Raw genomic sequence first — 12201 nt, forward strand, 5'->3', positions numbered from 1 at the left:
GTAAGCAGGGACAGGGGAAAATAACAAGTGCTGCCCAGGGCTCCCTACACGGAAAGGGTGCACCCCAGTCCTTTGAGCCATTTCTCCAGGACTCTCACACTCGTTCTTACCTGTTTTTGGGCCAAATATGGTGGCGATGGTGTGTACTGGGGGTTTACTCTCAACTCAGTGCTTATGGGTCACTCCTGCCTGAGGGGAGGGCCAGGGCTGTGCTGTGGATTGAAGTGGGGGCTCCTGCAAGCAAAGCAGGCACATCCTCTGAGCCATCTCTCTGCTTCTTTACACTCACGAGCTGTTCAAACTGCAGAAACTGCAGAACTGCAGAAGAGCTTCAAACTGCAGAATGTCCTCCGCATCCTTCAAAATTCCCTAATTTTCCCCCCCCTTCCCCACCACCCACCTTGCTGTTCCTTTGAGCACCATTTTCATATTCCTAACGAATACATTTTTTTTGAGAGAGATAACCAACTGTAAAGTCTGCTTTTACAACCCCGTGTGCGCGGTGCGTTTCTTTTTTTTTTGCTTTTTGGGTCATACCTGGAGATGCACAGGGGTTACTCCGGCTCATGCACTCAGGAATTACTCCTGGCAGTGCTCAGGGGACCATATGGGATGCTGGGAATCGAGCCCCGGTTGGCCACGTGCAAGGCAAACGCCCTACCTGCTCCACCCTGTGCAGTGTTTTTTTAAATGACTCTGGGGCTCCCTTTCTGTTTCCTCAGGGAGGAGGGCACTGCAGACTCACGTCCCAGAGAGGCTGTGGGCCGAGTGAGGCCCCCCCAGACATCACAGGTCTGGAGCAGTGCTGTCATGAGTGAAGTTCATTAGGAGAAAGAGTGGATCAGACTGAGAGGAAGTGAAGAAGAGGAGGAAGAAGAAAAGGCAAGGCAGACATGGCCTTGACAAGACGGCAGGGAGAGACGACCTCTCAGAATGGCTTCGTCCACACTAGGAGAGGCTTCCAAACACTGACTCTGGATTGCCCATTTCAGGAAAACAACACTAAAGATATCACAACCGCTCCTTTCCCTGTTCTCCAGTCTCATCAGTTTTGACTCTGTGACCGGGGGTCTCTACCAAAGTGCTGCAGTGCCAGGAGAGAGGGGCTGGAGTTATAGCAGACAGGGAAGGGCGTTTGCCTTGCATGTTGCCAACCAGGATTTTATCCCTGGCACCCCCATTTGGTCCCCTGAGTCCCCCAGGAAGCGATCCCTGAGTGCGATCTGGAGTAAGCTCTGAGCGTTCAGGCTATGTAGTCCACAGAGCCTGAACCTACAGGTCCAGACTGCGGGCTGGCTGAGGGAATCCAAAAAAACCCACCTCCAGTTGCTAATATTTTGCCTGGGGAATGAGATCTGACATGAAATCTCCAGCAAGCTCCGCAGAACTGAGAGGAAAAGGAGAATGCTCTGATATACAAGTCAGAAATGATAAAAAAGTGGTTTTCGAATACACCATCCTGTAACCTGACCCTAAAAATCATTCGGGTGGGACTGCTAAGTGCTCTCTGCTCTTCCTAGCAGAAGGTACCCACAAACACCGGGTTGAGATATAAAGATGTCGTAGAAGGTCACTGATCTTTCTGATGGTGCCCAACTAGCACCCCATGGCCCCCCAGTGAACAACAAAGGGGGCACTTAGGAGTGAGCCCCTTCCCCAGGACTCAAGTTGATTGTTGGCTCCCAAACCACCACCAACAAATTCCTTTATTTTCGTTTTCATTTTGGGCCTCACCAGGCTCAGAGCTTACTCTTGGTGGGGCTTGGTGTGTGTGTGTGTGTGTGTGCGTGTGTGTGTAAACATATGTGGCATCAGGGATCCAACCGAGCTTGGCTGGTGGGGAAGGCATGTGCCCGACCCGCTGTACTAACTCTGTAGCCCAAATAAATGAATTCTTTTTTAAACCCTCAAATTTCCGTGTTAGCTTCCCCTGAGCGAGCGCTTCGTTCTGAGGAGTCGGGGTCTCTTCTAGGTTGACCTTCCAAAGTGAGGGTCTCCCGAAGTTCCCCCCTGTCCTATGCTGCTCTGCAGGTCTTGTGTCCTGCAGGCTCTCGGCCACTTTCCGGGGGTCGCGGGTCGCACCGCAGCCCCGGGCGGCACCACAGGCAACCCTGAGGGTTCTGGAAGGTGACGGGGCAGCTCCGGAGCCCTCGGGAGCTCCTCGCCCGCTTCCCCCTGACCTGGAGGGCAGCCTGGAGGAGGAAGAGAGGAGGAGGAGGAGGAGGAGGAGGAGGAGGGAACCGACCCAAGTCTCCGCGACGCACAGGAAACCAAGGCGGCGGTGGCGGCGGCGGCGAGGGGGGCAACCCGTCCACGCCGTGCCGCCGCGACCCCATTTCCTCAGCACCGCCCCCTGCCTCACCCCGGGCAGGTAGGCGGCCCCCACCCCTCTCCGCTGCCTCAGGTGGCCGCGCCCGCGGGACGGACTCGCGCGCCTGTGGAGCCGCGTCTGAGGCGCGCTCAGGTGCCGGGACACGCGTGCCGGGGCGCAGCAGCAGCAGCTGCTCGCGCGCGCGGGAGCCGTTTTTTTTTTCTTTTTTTCTCTTTTGTACCGCGAGCCGCGCCGTGAGGGGAGGGAGGTGGGTGGGGTTGAGGGGTGTGTGTCTGTGTGTGTGTGTGTGTGTGGCGGGGGTCGTTCGGGCGGGGTGTGGTGGTGGTGGTGGTGGTGGGGCGGGGGGGACCCGCCGCCACGGCGCGTGCGACAGCGCCGAGCTGACCTCGGCCTGCCCGGACCCCCCCCCCACCCAACCCCCCTCCACGCCCCGCGCGCGCGGCGGCCGCCACACGCGCCGCGAACCCCGGCGGCGCGAGGCGGTGTCCTGAGGTGACACCGGCGCCGCCGCCGCCGCGCAACTAGTTGGCGCCGAGGATTCCTCCGGGTGCGTGGCCCGGGTCTCCCTCTCGGACGCGCGCTCGCGGGGTCCCTTCGCTGGACACGGGTCCCCCTCCCCAATACACACACCCCACGCGCGCTCCGGTCCGGGGCCGTCCGACCGGGTCCCCCCCCCCCCCCCCCGCGGGTCCCTCCCTCCCTCCCCCGTCCCCACCCCCACCCCCCTCTCTCCGCCCCGGGTCGCTCGGTCCGGTCGGGAGCGCGCGTGCGCGCGCGCCCGCGATTCCTCGATTCCACAGGCGGTTCGCGCCGCGGGTGGGGGCGGGGCGCGCCGGAATCGGGGAGGGGGGGGACGGGGGGCGCGCGCGCGCGCGGACGGCCGCCGCCCCCCCCTACCCCTACACCGCCCCGGGAGACGGGGGGAGGTGGTGGTGGTGGTGTCGGGGGCGGGCCGGCCGGCCGGCGTGGGGAGTTCCTCGCTCGCGGACCACACGCTCCGCGGGCCAATCCCGAGCCAGCCTCTCGCGGTGTCGCACGCGGGACACGTCCGAGCGTTGGTGGGCAGGGGCTGGGCTGGGCGCGGGCGGGGGGGTGGGGGGGGCGGGGCGGGGCGAGGCGGAGGGAGGGGACTTGAGTGACAGGCGCGCGGGGCACGCTGGGAGTTGTAGTTCCCCGCGCCCGTGGCCATAGCCATTTTGTAGTCGGGGGACTACAACTTCCAGAAGATCAAGGCGGGGGTGGGTGGGTGGGTGGGGGGGGAACCATTCTAAGGTGCCCCGGGAATAAGGCGGCTCAGCCCCCGGGGCCGGGCGTCCTGGGGCCACTCGGGACGCAGCGGCCCGGCTGCAGGTGAGACACGCGAGGGCCGGGGGGTCGCGGGCCCGTGCGCGGCGGCCCCGGGTTGCGGGGTGGCGGGGGGGCGGGGGGGAGTGGCGGGGGGAGAGGGGGGCGGGCTGGAGCGGCCGAGCTCGGGAAAGGGGGTGAGGTGGAGCGACGGAGCGTGCCATGCAGGGAGCAAGGGAGCCTCTCTCAATTCCACGCCCGGGCTTGGCGTGGGAGCGGTGCCGGAGGGCTGGCCCGGCGAGGGGTCGTGGAGCCTCCCGGGGTGTCCGGGCGACGGGGCGGCGCGGGGGGTTTCCTCCGGACGGGGCCGCGGGTGGCCGGCGCCGGGGGAGGCGGGCGCCGGGGGGCTCGGCTGTGGGAGTTTTCGGCTGGCGCCCGGCGGGGAATTGGCCGAGGAGCCCTAACTTGTATGAAAGCAGAGTCCATTTAAAGTTGGGCTGGCTAGCCGCGCTCTCATTGGCTGCGGCGCTTGGAAAAAAGACTCGGCGAGCCCTCGCTGTGGTGCTGCCGCCGCCGCCGCCGCCGCCGCCGCTGGAGTTGACTCTTCTGCTCGCACTGCTGCAGCAGCACAAACGTGACTTCCAACAAAATTTTTTTTTTTTGAATTTATCTTCCTCCCCCCCTTTTTTTTTTTCCTGTTCCAAGATGTAACTACAGATCAGACACTAAGGACCTTCACGTTTCGCTGATGTAGTTTTTGGAGGAAAAAGGGGGGGAGTGAAGGGCGTCGGTTTTTTTTTTTCCTCTTTCTTTTTTTTTTTTTTTGTGTGTGCGTGTGTTTCGGGGGAAATTTTCCATTATGAGTGTTTTACTAAAGTGAATTTTTTTGTTGTTGTTGTTTGCTTCGTTCGTCTTGGGCTCCTTTTTTTTTTTTTTTCTCCTTCCCAATTTCGGATTTATTTCAAGGCGAATCGGGCTTTGGGGGAAGAGGAAGAAAAGTCGGATTACAAGATCTACCACCACCACCACCAACAATAAAAACCACCAGGATATTTTTTTGCAAATTTCTGACGGCTTTAAATTCATGAAGCAATTGTCCTCTTTTGCAACCAGCGTTTGGATCTCAGAATGAGCAAGGAAAGACCCAAGAGGAATATCATTCAGAAGAAATACGTAAGTGCTCCTAACAACACATCCTTTGACTTGCAGTTTTTCAGCCAGGGCTGTGAATGTCAAGTTTATAGATAATTCTGCAGCTGAAGGGTTTCTAAAACACATCGTCCGATAGGGCTGTTTTCTTTCTTTCCTGAAAGAGGGCTTTTCAGGCAAAGTCGTGTCTGCCTAGTTGGGATGAAAAAAACAGATCGGTGTAGAGATACCTCAAGTGAATAAATTGACCTCGGATGACACAACCATAATCTAGTTTTAGATGAAAGGCAAGGGATTTTGGTGTGGAGGTCGGGGGGTGGGGGGCTGGGGCTGCGGGAATTTAACTAAACTGCCGTCTCCGGCGGATTTGGCCCCATATTGCACTTTGCATGCAAATAAGCCTGTTTTTTATTAATGTTATTTAGGAAATCGTGTAACGCGTGAGTGTTGGAAGCCCCTTAAGTTGCGATCGAGGTCCGGTTATGGCGATCCTGTTCCTTGCAACTGGCACATCAAATTTAATGTATGTGGTCGTTTGGGCTTATCTGGTTCGCAACATTAAACCAGTTGGGAATCGTGTTACAGCGAATGCATTTGTTGGGATTGACTTTAATAATGGGGCTGGTTTTATTTAAAAATTCATGGTTTTCCAGGGGTAGGAGAAAAGCATCCGAGTAGAGGTGATGTTTGGAAGTAGGTATGTGGATGCATTTGTGACTGTAGATGATTTCTCCCTGCTAACTGGGCTTCTGCAGTTGGGTGCTTATTCAGAGGTTTAAATGGTCTGGAATAGTTAAATTTGTTTTGTGCATAGTGCAGCTACGTTTTGATTGGCATGGGGAGTGTTTTTGTTTTGTGTGTTGGCTCCCCCCCCCCTTAAGTTTGAGGGGGAGAGACCGGAGAGGGGGACCGAGGGATTAACCAAATATGCACTCGAGTGATCGGTGATTAGCAGCATGTTTTAAATCAAAGAGCCCATTTTCTTTTTCTTTAAGAAAAAGAAAAAAAGAAGGGCCAGGCGAGCATACATTGGGAATTATGCAACGTTCAAAGAAAGTTTTATTTAACTCGTGTCGACAAATCGGCGTTAATATTTTCCCTTTTGGAGCGGTATGATGTGTGTAATGGGAGATGACCTTCCGAGACCCGGTTTTGTTAAAAGAAAAAAAATGTATTTCATGGAAAAGCTGAATGCCTCCGCCACAGGACCACGGTGATCCTAATCTTAAAGACACGTAAACTTTAACCAGAAGAGAAAAAAAAAAAGAAAAGAAAGAAAGAAAAGAAACGCAGGGTTAAAAATAATCAATCCCAACTTCACCCAAGCTGCTCCCTAAAGAATTTAAGAATTAAAAGACATCCGCATTGCAGAGGGCTGGCGAGGATGCAAAGGGACTCGCTCAAACTCGGGCTGGAGGCTCGGCGGGGTAGACGGGCTTGCCTGGGAGCGTGCACCGCCCGCCCGGGGCCCCGTCCGCTCTCGGGGGTGGGCGCGTGGGTGGGGAGCAGCCACCCGGCGAATGCGGCACAACTTGGCCGAGGCGCCGCTGCCCTGGGTCCCCGCCGCCGCGCTCCGGGCACCGGGCTCGGGGCGCCTCGCTAAGTTGGAGAGCCCCGTGGGGCGGGGATCGGTTTTTTCTATTTTTTTTTCCTTTTTCTTTCTCCCCCCCCCCCCACCCCACACCCCCCGCCCCGCGCTGCCGGGTGGTCAGCGGCTGGTGCCGAGCCCCGCGGGGCTGGCGGCGGCCGGCGGGCACGAGCGGGGGCCGAGCGGGGCTGGCTCGGCGGAGCCGCCGGGGCGAGGGCAGGCGAGGGGAGGGCGCGCGGGGGTCGCGGCGGGCGGCCGGGCCGGGCCGGGCCGGGCCAGGCTGGGCTGAGCGGCCGCGGCCGGCCTGTAGGGGGCGCGCCCCGGCGCTGCGGGCTGCGGGCTGCGGGCTGCGGGCGCCGCCGGCCGGGCCGGCCGCGGGAGGGAGGGCGGGGCGCGGCGCGGCACGGCGCGGCGCGGGGGGCGGCGGCGGGGCGCGGCGGGGAGGGGGCGGCGGCGCGGCGGCGGCGGCGGCGGGCGCCCCCCGCCCGGCGCGCGCGCGCGGCCCAGCCCGGCCATGGCGGCGGCGGCGGTGGCAGCGGCGGCGCGGCCGGGCCCGCCCCGCCCCGCGGCTCCCCGTGTCCCGGCCCGTCGCCCGGCGGCGGGAGCAACAGGTCAGCGCGCACCCCCGGGGCTCCGCCGCCCACTCCCCCGCCGCGCGGCTCCCGGGGGCCCGGCCGCGCCGCGCTCTGTTGTCATTGTGACGTCACAAAGGGCCGGGCCCGGGTGCCAGCGGGGGCCCCCAGCCTCCGTGACGTCAGAAGTCGGGCGGGAGGTTCCAGTGCGCGTCCGGGGGCGGCTGCCGCCGCGGGGCTTGGGTCCCCGCGCGCTCGGCCTCCAGGTGAGGGCCACCCCGGCCGGGGCCACCCCGCGCCGAGCGCGCCCAGGGGCCCGCCTCCCGCCCCGCTGCAAGGAACGCCTCCTCCTCCGCTGGGGGGCTGCAGGGGCGGGGGGCGTAGCCGCGGCCGTGGTGTGCCCCTGACTTCGGGGGTGGGGGAAAAGCCGGGAAACTGGCGCGAGCTTAGACTTGGGGGCTTTTGCGGGAGGGTCACCTTGTGGCTTGCTCCCCTTGGTGCCGGGCAGTCGGGTTTGGGATGCTTTTTCCGGAGGTGGGTGGGGGGGGATGCTCTGCTGCCAGCAGCTTCGCGCTCCCACGGGGTCCCGGAGGGGCGGTGGGGTGGCGCCCCTTCTCTCGGCTCCCTCTTCGGCCTGTTGGGTCTTCGGGCAAGGGGATTACCGGTCTTCTCTCGAGTCATCAGGATTGGTGCTTGGAAGAGCTTCGGCCTTTTAAGTCTCAGAGACTTAAAAGTCTGCAAGTGGAGGCTGGCAAATTCGAGCGTTTCATTTTCTGTAAAATGGGAAACGTGAATTACTGCTTTGGCCACTTCATGACCTCTCAGAAGACCCTGCGCGTAGGAGACGTGAAACTGCTCTGTGTGTGTGTGTGTGTGTGTGTGTGTGTGTGTGACACGCGTGCGTGTTTGTGTTGTAAGTTCTGGTTATTACCGGAGTTGGTGGAAAGCACCACATTACCTGCAATTGGTCTCAAAAGTCTTAGCTGCCTGCCGTGGTGCCATTTAGTTTATTGCCTTAGCGAAGCCGCGTTTGGAGGTGGGATTGTAGATGGCAGGCTTTGGGAGAAATGATTGTTGTATTTCATATTAAATGACATCCTTGAGAAACTCATAAATTGCAATGTAATCCCGTCTTAATTGTGCTGGGCATGACTCCCACTTCAGTACCTTGAAAGACTGAAAACACTTGCCTTTCAAAGCCCCAGTCCACTTGGACAATACAGCAGCCGCATGTTTGGCTCTGCGGGCATTTCTGCCATTTCCATCTCTCCTCTGCTTGCTGGTTCCCCGGGACAATAACAGATTGGACCCAGGCTTCTAAACTGCGTGCTCTTCTGTGCGTGCCCGAAGCAGGTATGGAATAGTCGTCGCGGCCCCATGAAGATGGTTCATGCCGTGAGCACAATTACCAGTTAGATTTCTGGGACAGCTCAAGCCGAATTTGTACCACTAGGTTGTAAGTTTTCAGTATCTAATTTTCTGATTTAAAAGTGCGGTATGATTAAAACTGGGAGAAACCGGTTACAAGATTCAAAAGCAGGATTTACTACAATTACACGAACTTGCAAAGGCAAAAAAATAGCAGAACACCAAAATACAGAGGTAGGCTTTCTGAGCTCCTCCACTGTTGCCATATCCGACAGTCAGGTGGTTTCACATTATTTAATTGCTATGTTTTCCCTTTCTGGGCTGCTCACATTCTTACTGTGCTGGTTTCGCTGTGGAAACCCTCTCTCTTGGCTAAGTCTTTTTTTTTTTTTTTCTTTTCGCTTTTTTGGGTCACATATGGTGATGCTCAGGGGTTACTCCTGGCTCATGCACTCAGGAATTAACTCCTGACGGTGCCCGGGGGACCATATGGGATGCTGGAAATCAAACCCAGGTCGGCCGCGTGCAAGGCAAATGCCTTACCCGCTGTGCTATGGCTCCAGCCCCTTGGCTCTCTAAGTCTTGGGCAAATGCATTTTAGTATCTCTGAAGAGACTTTGTAAGATTTACTGCCAAAGTAGAGTTAGTTCAAAGTTCTCAAGTTTAAAGGAAAAATTAGAGGCCAAAAAGAATCTAACTTGAGTTCTTGCTATTATTGGATGTACAGTAGTCTGACCTTGTGTGTCTTCCTAGCCATTGGCCTAAACAAGAATTAAAGTAGCTAACTATAATTATTTGGTATAATGAATGGCTCTCTCTTTTTTTTTTTCCTCATAGGTAAAACCAGCTACTATGCTGGGCTAAAGGCTGGCTATTGACTCATTTCCTGGTGCCTTGGAAGTAATACTGGTGTTAATATATATCCTGCTCCAAACGATACTTAAACCTGACTCATTTGAAAGAATCCTTTGGAGTATATTTAACTGGTTTCTGTTACAATTTAAAAAAAGTACATCCTTTTGGATGCAGGAGCCCCGGGTTCAGTTCCCTGTACGGCTTGGTTTAAGGGATCCCTGCCTGAGCACCAGGCTGGGAGTAGCCCCTACCAGGAAAAAAATAGCCCCCACAACAAAATAAAATCTTTTTTCTCCTTTTCCTCCTCTTTTTTTTTCCCCATTTTGGGCCACACCCGGCATTGCACAGGGGTTCCTCCTGGCTCATGCACTCAGGAATTACTGTTGGCAGTGCTGGGGGATCATATGGGATGCTGGGAATCGAACCCAGGTCAGCTGCGTGCAAGGCAAATGCCCTCCCTGCTGTGCTATCCCTCCAGCTCCTGCTTTTCCTCCTCTTAGAGTTAAGTCAGAAAACTTAAAACACTTGGTAAGGCCCAGAGATCGTCCCGGGGCAAAAAGCCTTGCAAAGTTGAGGCCCAGAGTTTGATCCTTAGTGCCGCTCACATAGGCTGCACGCGGGCCCCACAGCAGTGTGCACTAGCAACACAGTTAACACATGTGGGTCCTGCAGCCAGGTGTGCGCCCCTAAATGTTATGACTGGATCGTGCACCCACTGTGTTCACCGCCCCTTGTGGCTGTAACAACAACAAAGCGAAGGGAAGGGGGAAAGTTGAGCCGTCTAAGACAGGTCGTTTTGGTCCCATAAACCTAGTTTTACGGGTTCATGTCTAACTCGCCCTTTGCAGTCACAGTTCACTTAAGCACCTTCTGCCCTCGCCACCGCCTTGCCCTGTTGGCTGCAGCTCACCCTGGCTGGGATAGCCCAGCACCAGGTTCCTGGCCTGTGGGCAGCCCTGCGTGTGCGCCTCTGTCCCTTTTGGCTCTCACTTGCGGCAGGCTTGCCAAGTATCAGTTTGTTTGTTTCCAAATCAGGTTATTCCAGTTAGACTTCTTATTGCAATTACAGTTAAATATTATGTAAACCTTTGGACAGAGTGTGAAATGAGAGTTCGTTTCTCTGAAAACTATAAGTTCACTGTTTTAGGAATGCTTCATGAAAGCAAGTGATCAAAAAGGCTGATACGGGCCCAGTATTGAGAAGAAGTGGAGGAAATCTGCAAGGAAGGGAAACACATTGCAAGTGGATTTTTTTTTTTTTTTATTCCCAGAGCCAGACTTTGGTTACATCTATATTCAGTTCTCAGCAAGGAGACCGAAAATATAAAAAACAAAGTGGGGAACATTGGTATCCTTAAAAAAAAACTCAGTGACTAAAAGTATTATGTGTTTCTGTTAAGATAAATATCTGTGCATGGTTATTTTTAAGTTTTCCTGCCTCATAAACTTTTCACCAGCTAACTAGTTTCTGGTCTTCGTACAGAGCCTTGGACCCCAAGTATTGAACTAGGTCCTCATCAAGTTCAATGCCAGGTAGTGGAGGTAGAATGTGGCTCAGTGTAGTGGGACTTTCTTACTTTTAGAGTTAAGAAATAAATGTGTCATTCACTCAGGGAGGTAGAGGAGGCAGAATAGTGATCTGGCACCTAATTCATAGAGTCCCGGCCGTATCTCGGCATCCAGCGGCTTGAATGATTTTTGTCTTGTTTGCAGTAACCTCTCCAAGTCTGGTGCAGTTTCCATGCCTTCGGTCAGCCTGTTAATGGGATTGAGCACAATTGACTACTGTCTCTTGATTTGAATCAGTTCACTTCTTCGTTCCAGTTCTCAGGTCACCACGTTCTGGATTTCTCTAGGTCAACACCCCACATTGCCTCCTGAGCCTCAGGGTGCTTTCCTGAACTCCAGCCTTGGTGTTCCTGGTTCACTTTGTCCAGCTCGCCTTACCGGGGTCGCCTCCCTCAGCCCCAGGCGGCCTGCTGAGTCCAGCTTTTGGTAGCGAGGCCATGCCATTGCTGCTTGCTTTTTGCTTTTTATGAAGACAGTTTGAGGTAGTGGGACTTGTCTTCATCTCCTTTTCAGGTTGGACTCTTCCTCAGGCCCTGCAGTCTTGTGACAGCTCACACTTGGTATCTTTTTTTTTTTTTTGAGCTGGGGATCAAATCCAGGGCCTCATGATATGTGCTCCCTAACCCGAGACATGATCCCAGCCCTGCCCTCCCTCCCTTCTAGGTTTCTTTTTTTTTTTTTCTTTCCACGCCTGGCAAACTCAGGACAAAGTTGATATAGAACTGACTTGGCGAGAAGTGGCAGTGCCACCTAGGTCATCCATCCTACCTGCTCTGAGGACTTCCTGTGCCCCTCACTGCATGCAGGTGGCTGGAGCCTGACCTAGGGGACTGGGCAGGGTTGCAGGGTGATGCCCAGAGCAGTTAGCCTTGCCCCCACTGTCGTCTAGGCTGCTTTTGTTGTTGTTGGAGGCCACACCTGGTGGTGCTCAGGGTTTATTCCTGGCTCTGCACTCAGCGGTCAGTCGTGGTACTGGGGATGCCTGGGAACCAGCCCAGGAGCGTTTAAGGCAAATACCCTACCCGCAGTACTATTCCTACCCGAAGTACTTATTGTTCCAGATCCCCTTCTGCCCTCCCCCACGCGTCCTTCCGATTGCTTCTCATTCTTCCTGCCAGCCTGCTGTCTGTTGCTCCTAGTGCAGAGATTGCCTCACAACAGCCTCCTACCCATGCCTGTTCATGCCCCTGCCCCACCCCCAATGAACACTTCCCCCCACCCCCCAAGAAAAAGACCGGTGAGAGTTGCTGCTGCCGCCAATTCAGAAATAACTGGCCTCAGCGGCTGTTTACATAGTGAGTGAGGCTGGGGCTTTGTGTGGAAGAGCAAGCCTTTTAGTCCCGGTGCTGTGACGACGGGGAGGTGAGAGCCAGGCCTTGGCCCGAGGAGGTTGGGAAGTTGAGGCAGCCGGGTCGGCTCTGGCAACTGCCGTGCCCTGCGTGATCATGTTTGTTGTTTTTCCAAGCACCAGTTGGTGGAGCTGC

At 56.2% G+C, this 12201-nt stretch overlaps 1 protein-coding gene across 1 annotated transcript in view; it reads left to right on the top strand.

The window, feature by feature from the left end:
• The first annotated feature begins 4336 nt into the window (after positions 1-4336).
• The window catches only part of JARID2 (jumonji and AT-rich interaction domain containing 2), a 233881-nt gene continuing 226016 nt past the window's right edge, over positions 4337-12201 (top strand). Inside the window, exon 1 of the mRNA XM_056132267.1 lies at positions 4337-4789. Coding sequence (XP_055988242.1) covers positions 4745-4789 — 45 coding nt within the window. The 5' untranslated portion in view covers positions 4337-4744. The remainder of the gene's footprint in view (positions 4790-12201) is intronic.

The sequence above is a fragment of the Sorex fumeus genome, unplaced genomic scaffold (assembly GCF_029834395.1).
Source record: "Sorex fumeus unplaced genomic scaffold, SorFum_2.1 ptg000094l, whole genome shotgun sequence".
Lineage (NCBI taxonomy): Eukaryota > Metazoa > Chordata > Mammalia > Eulipotyphla > Soricidae > Sorex > Sorex fumeus.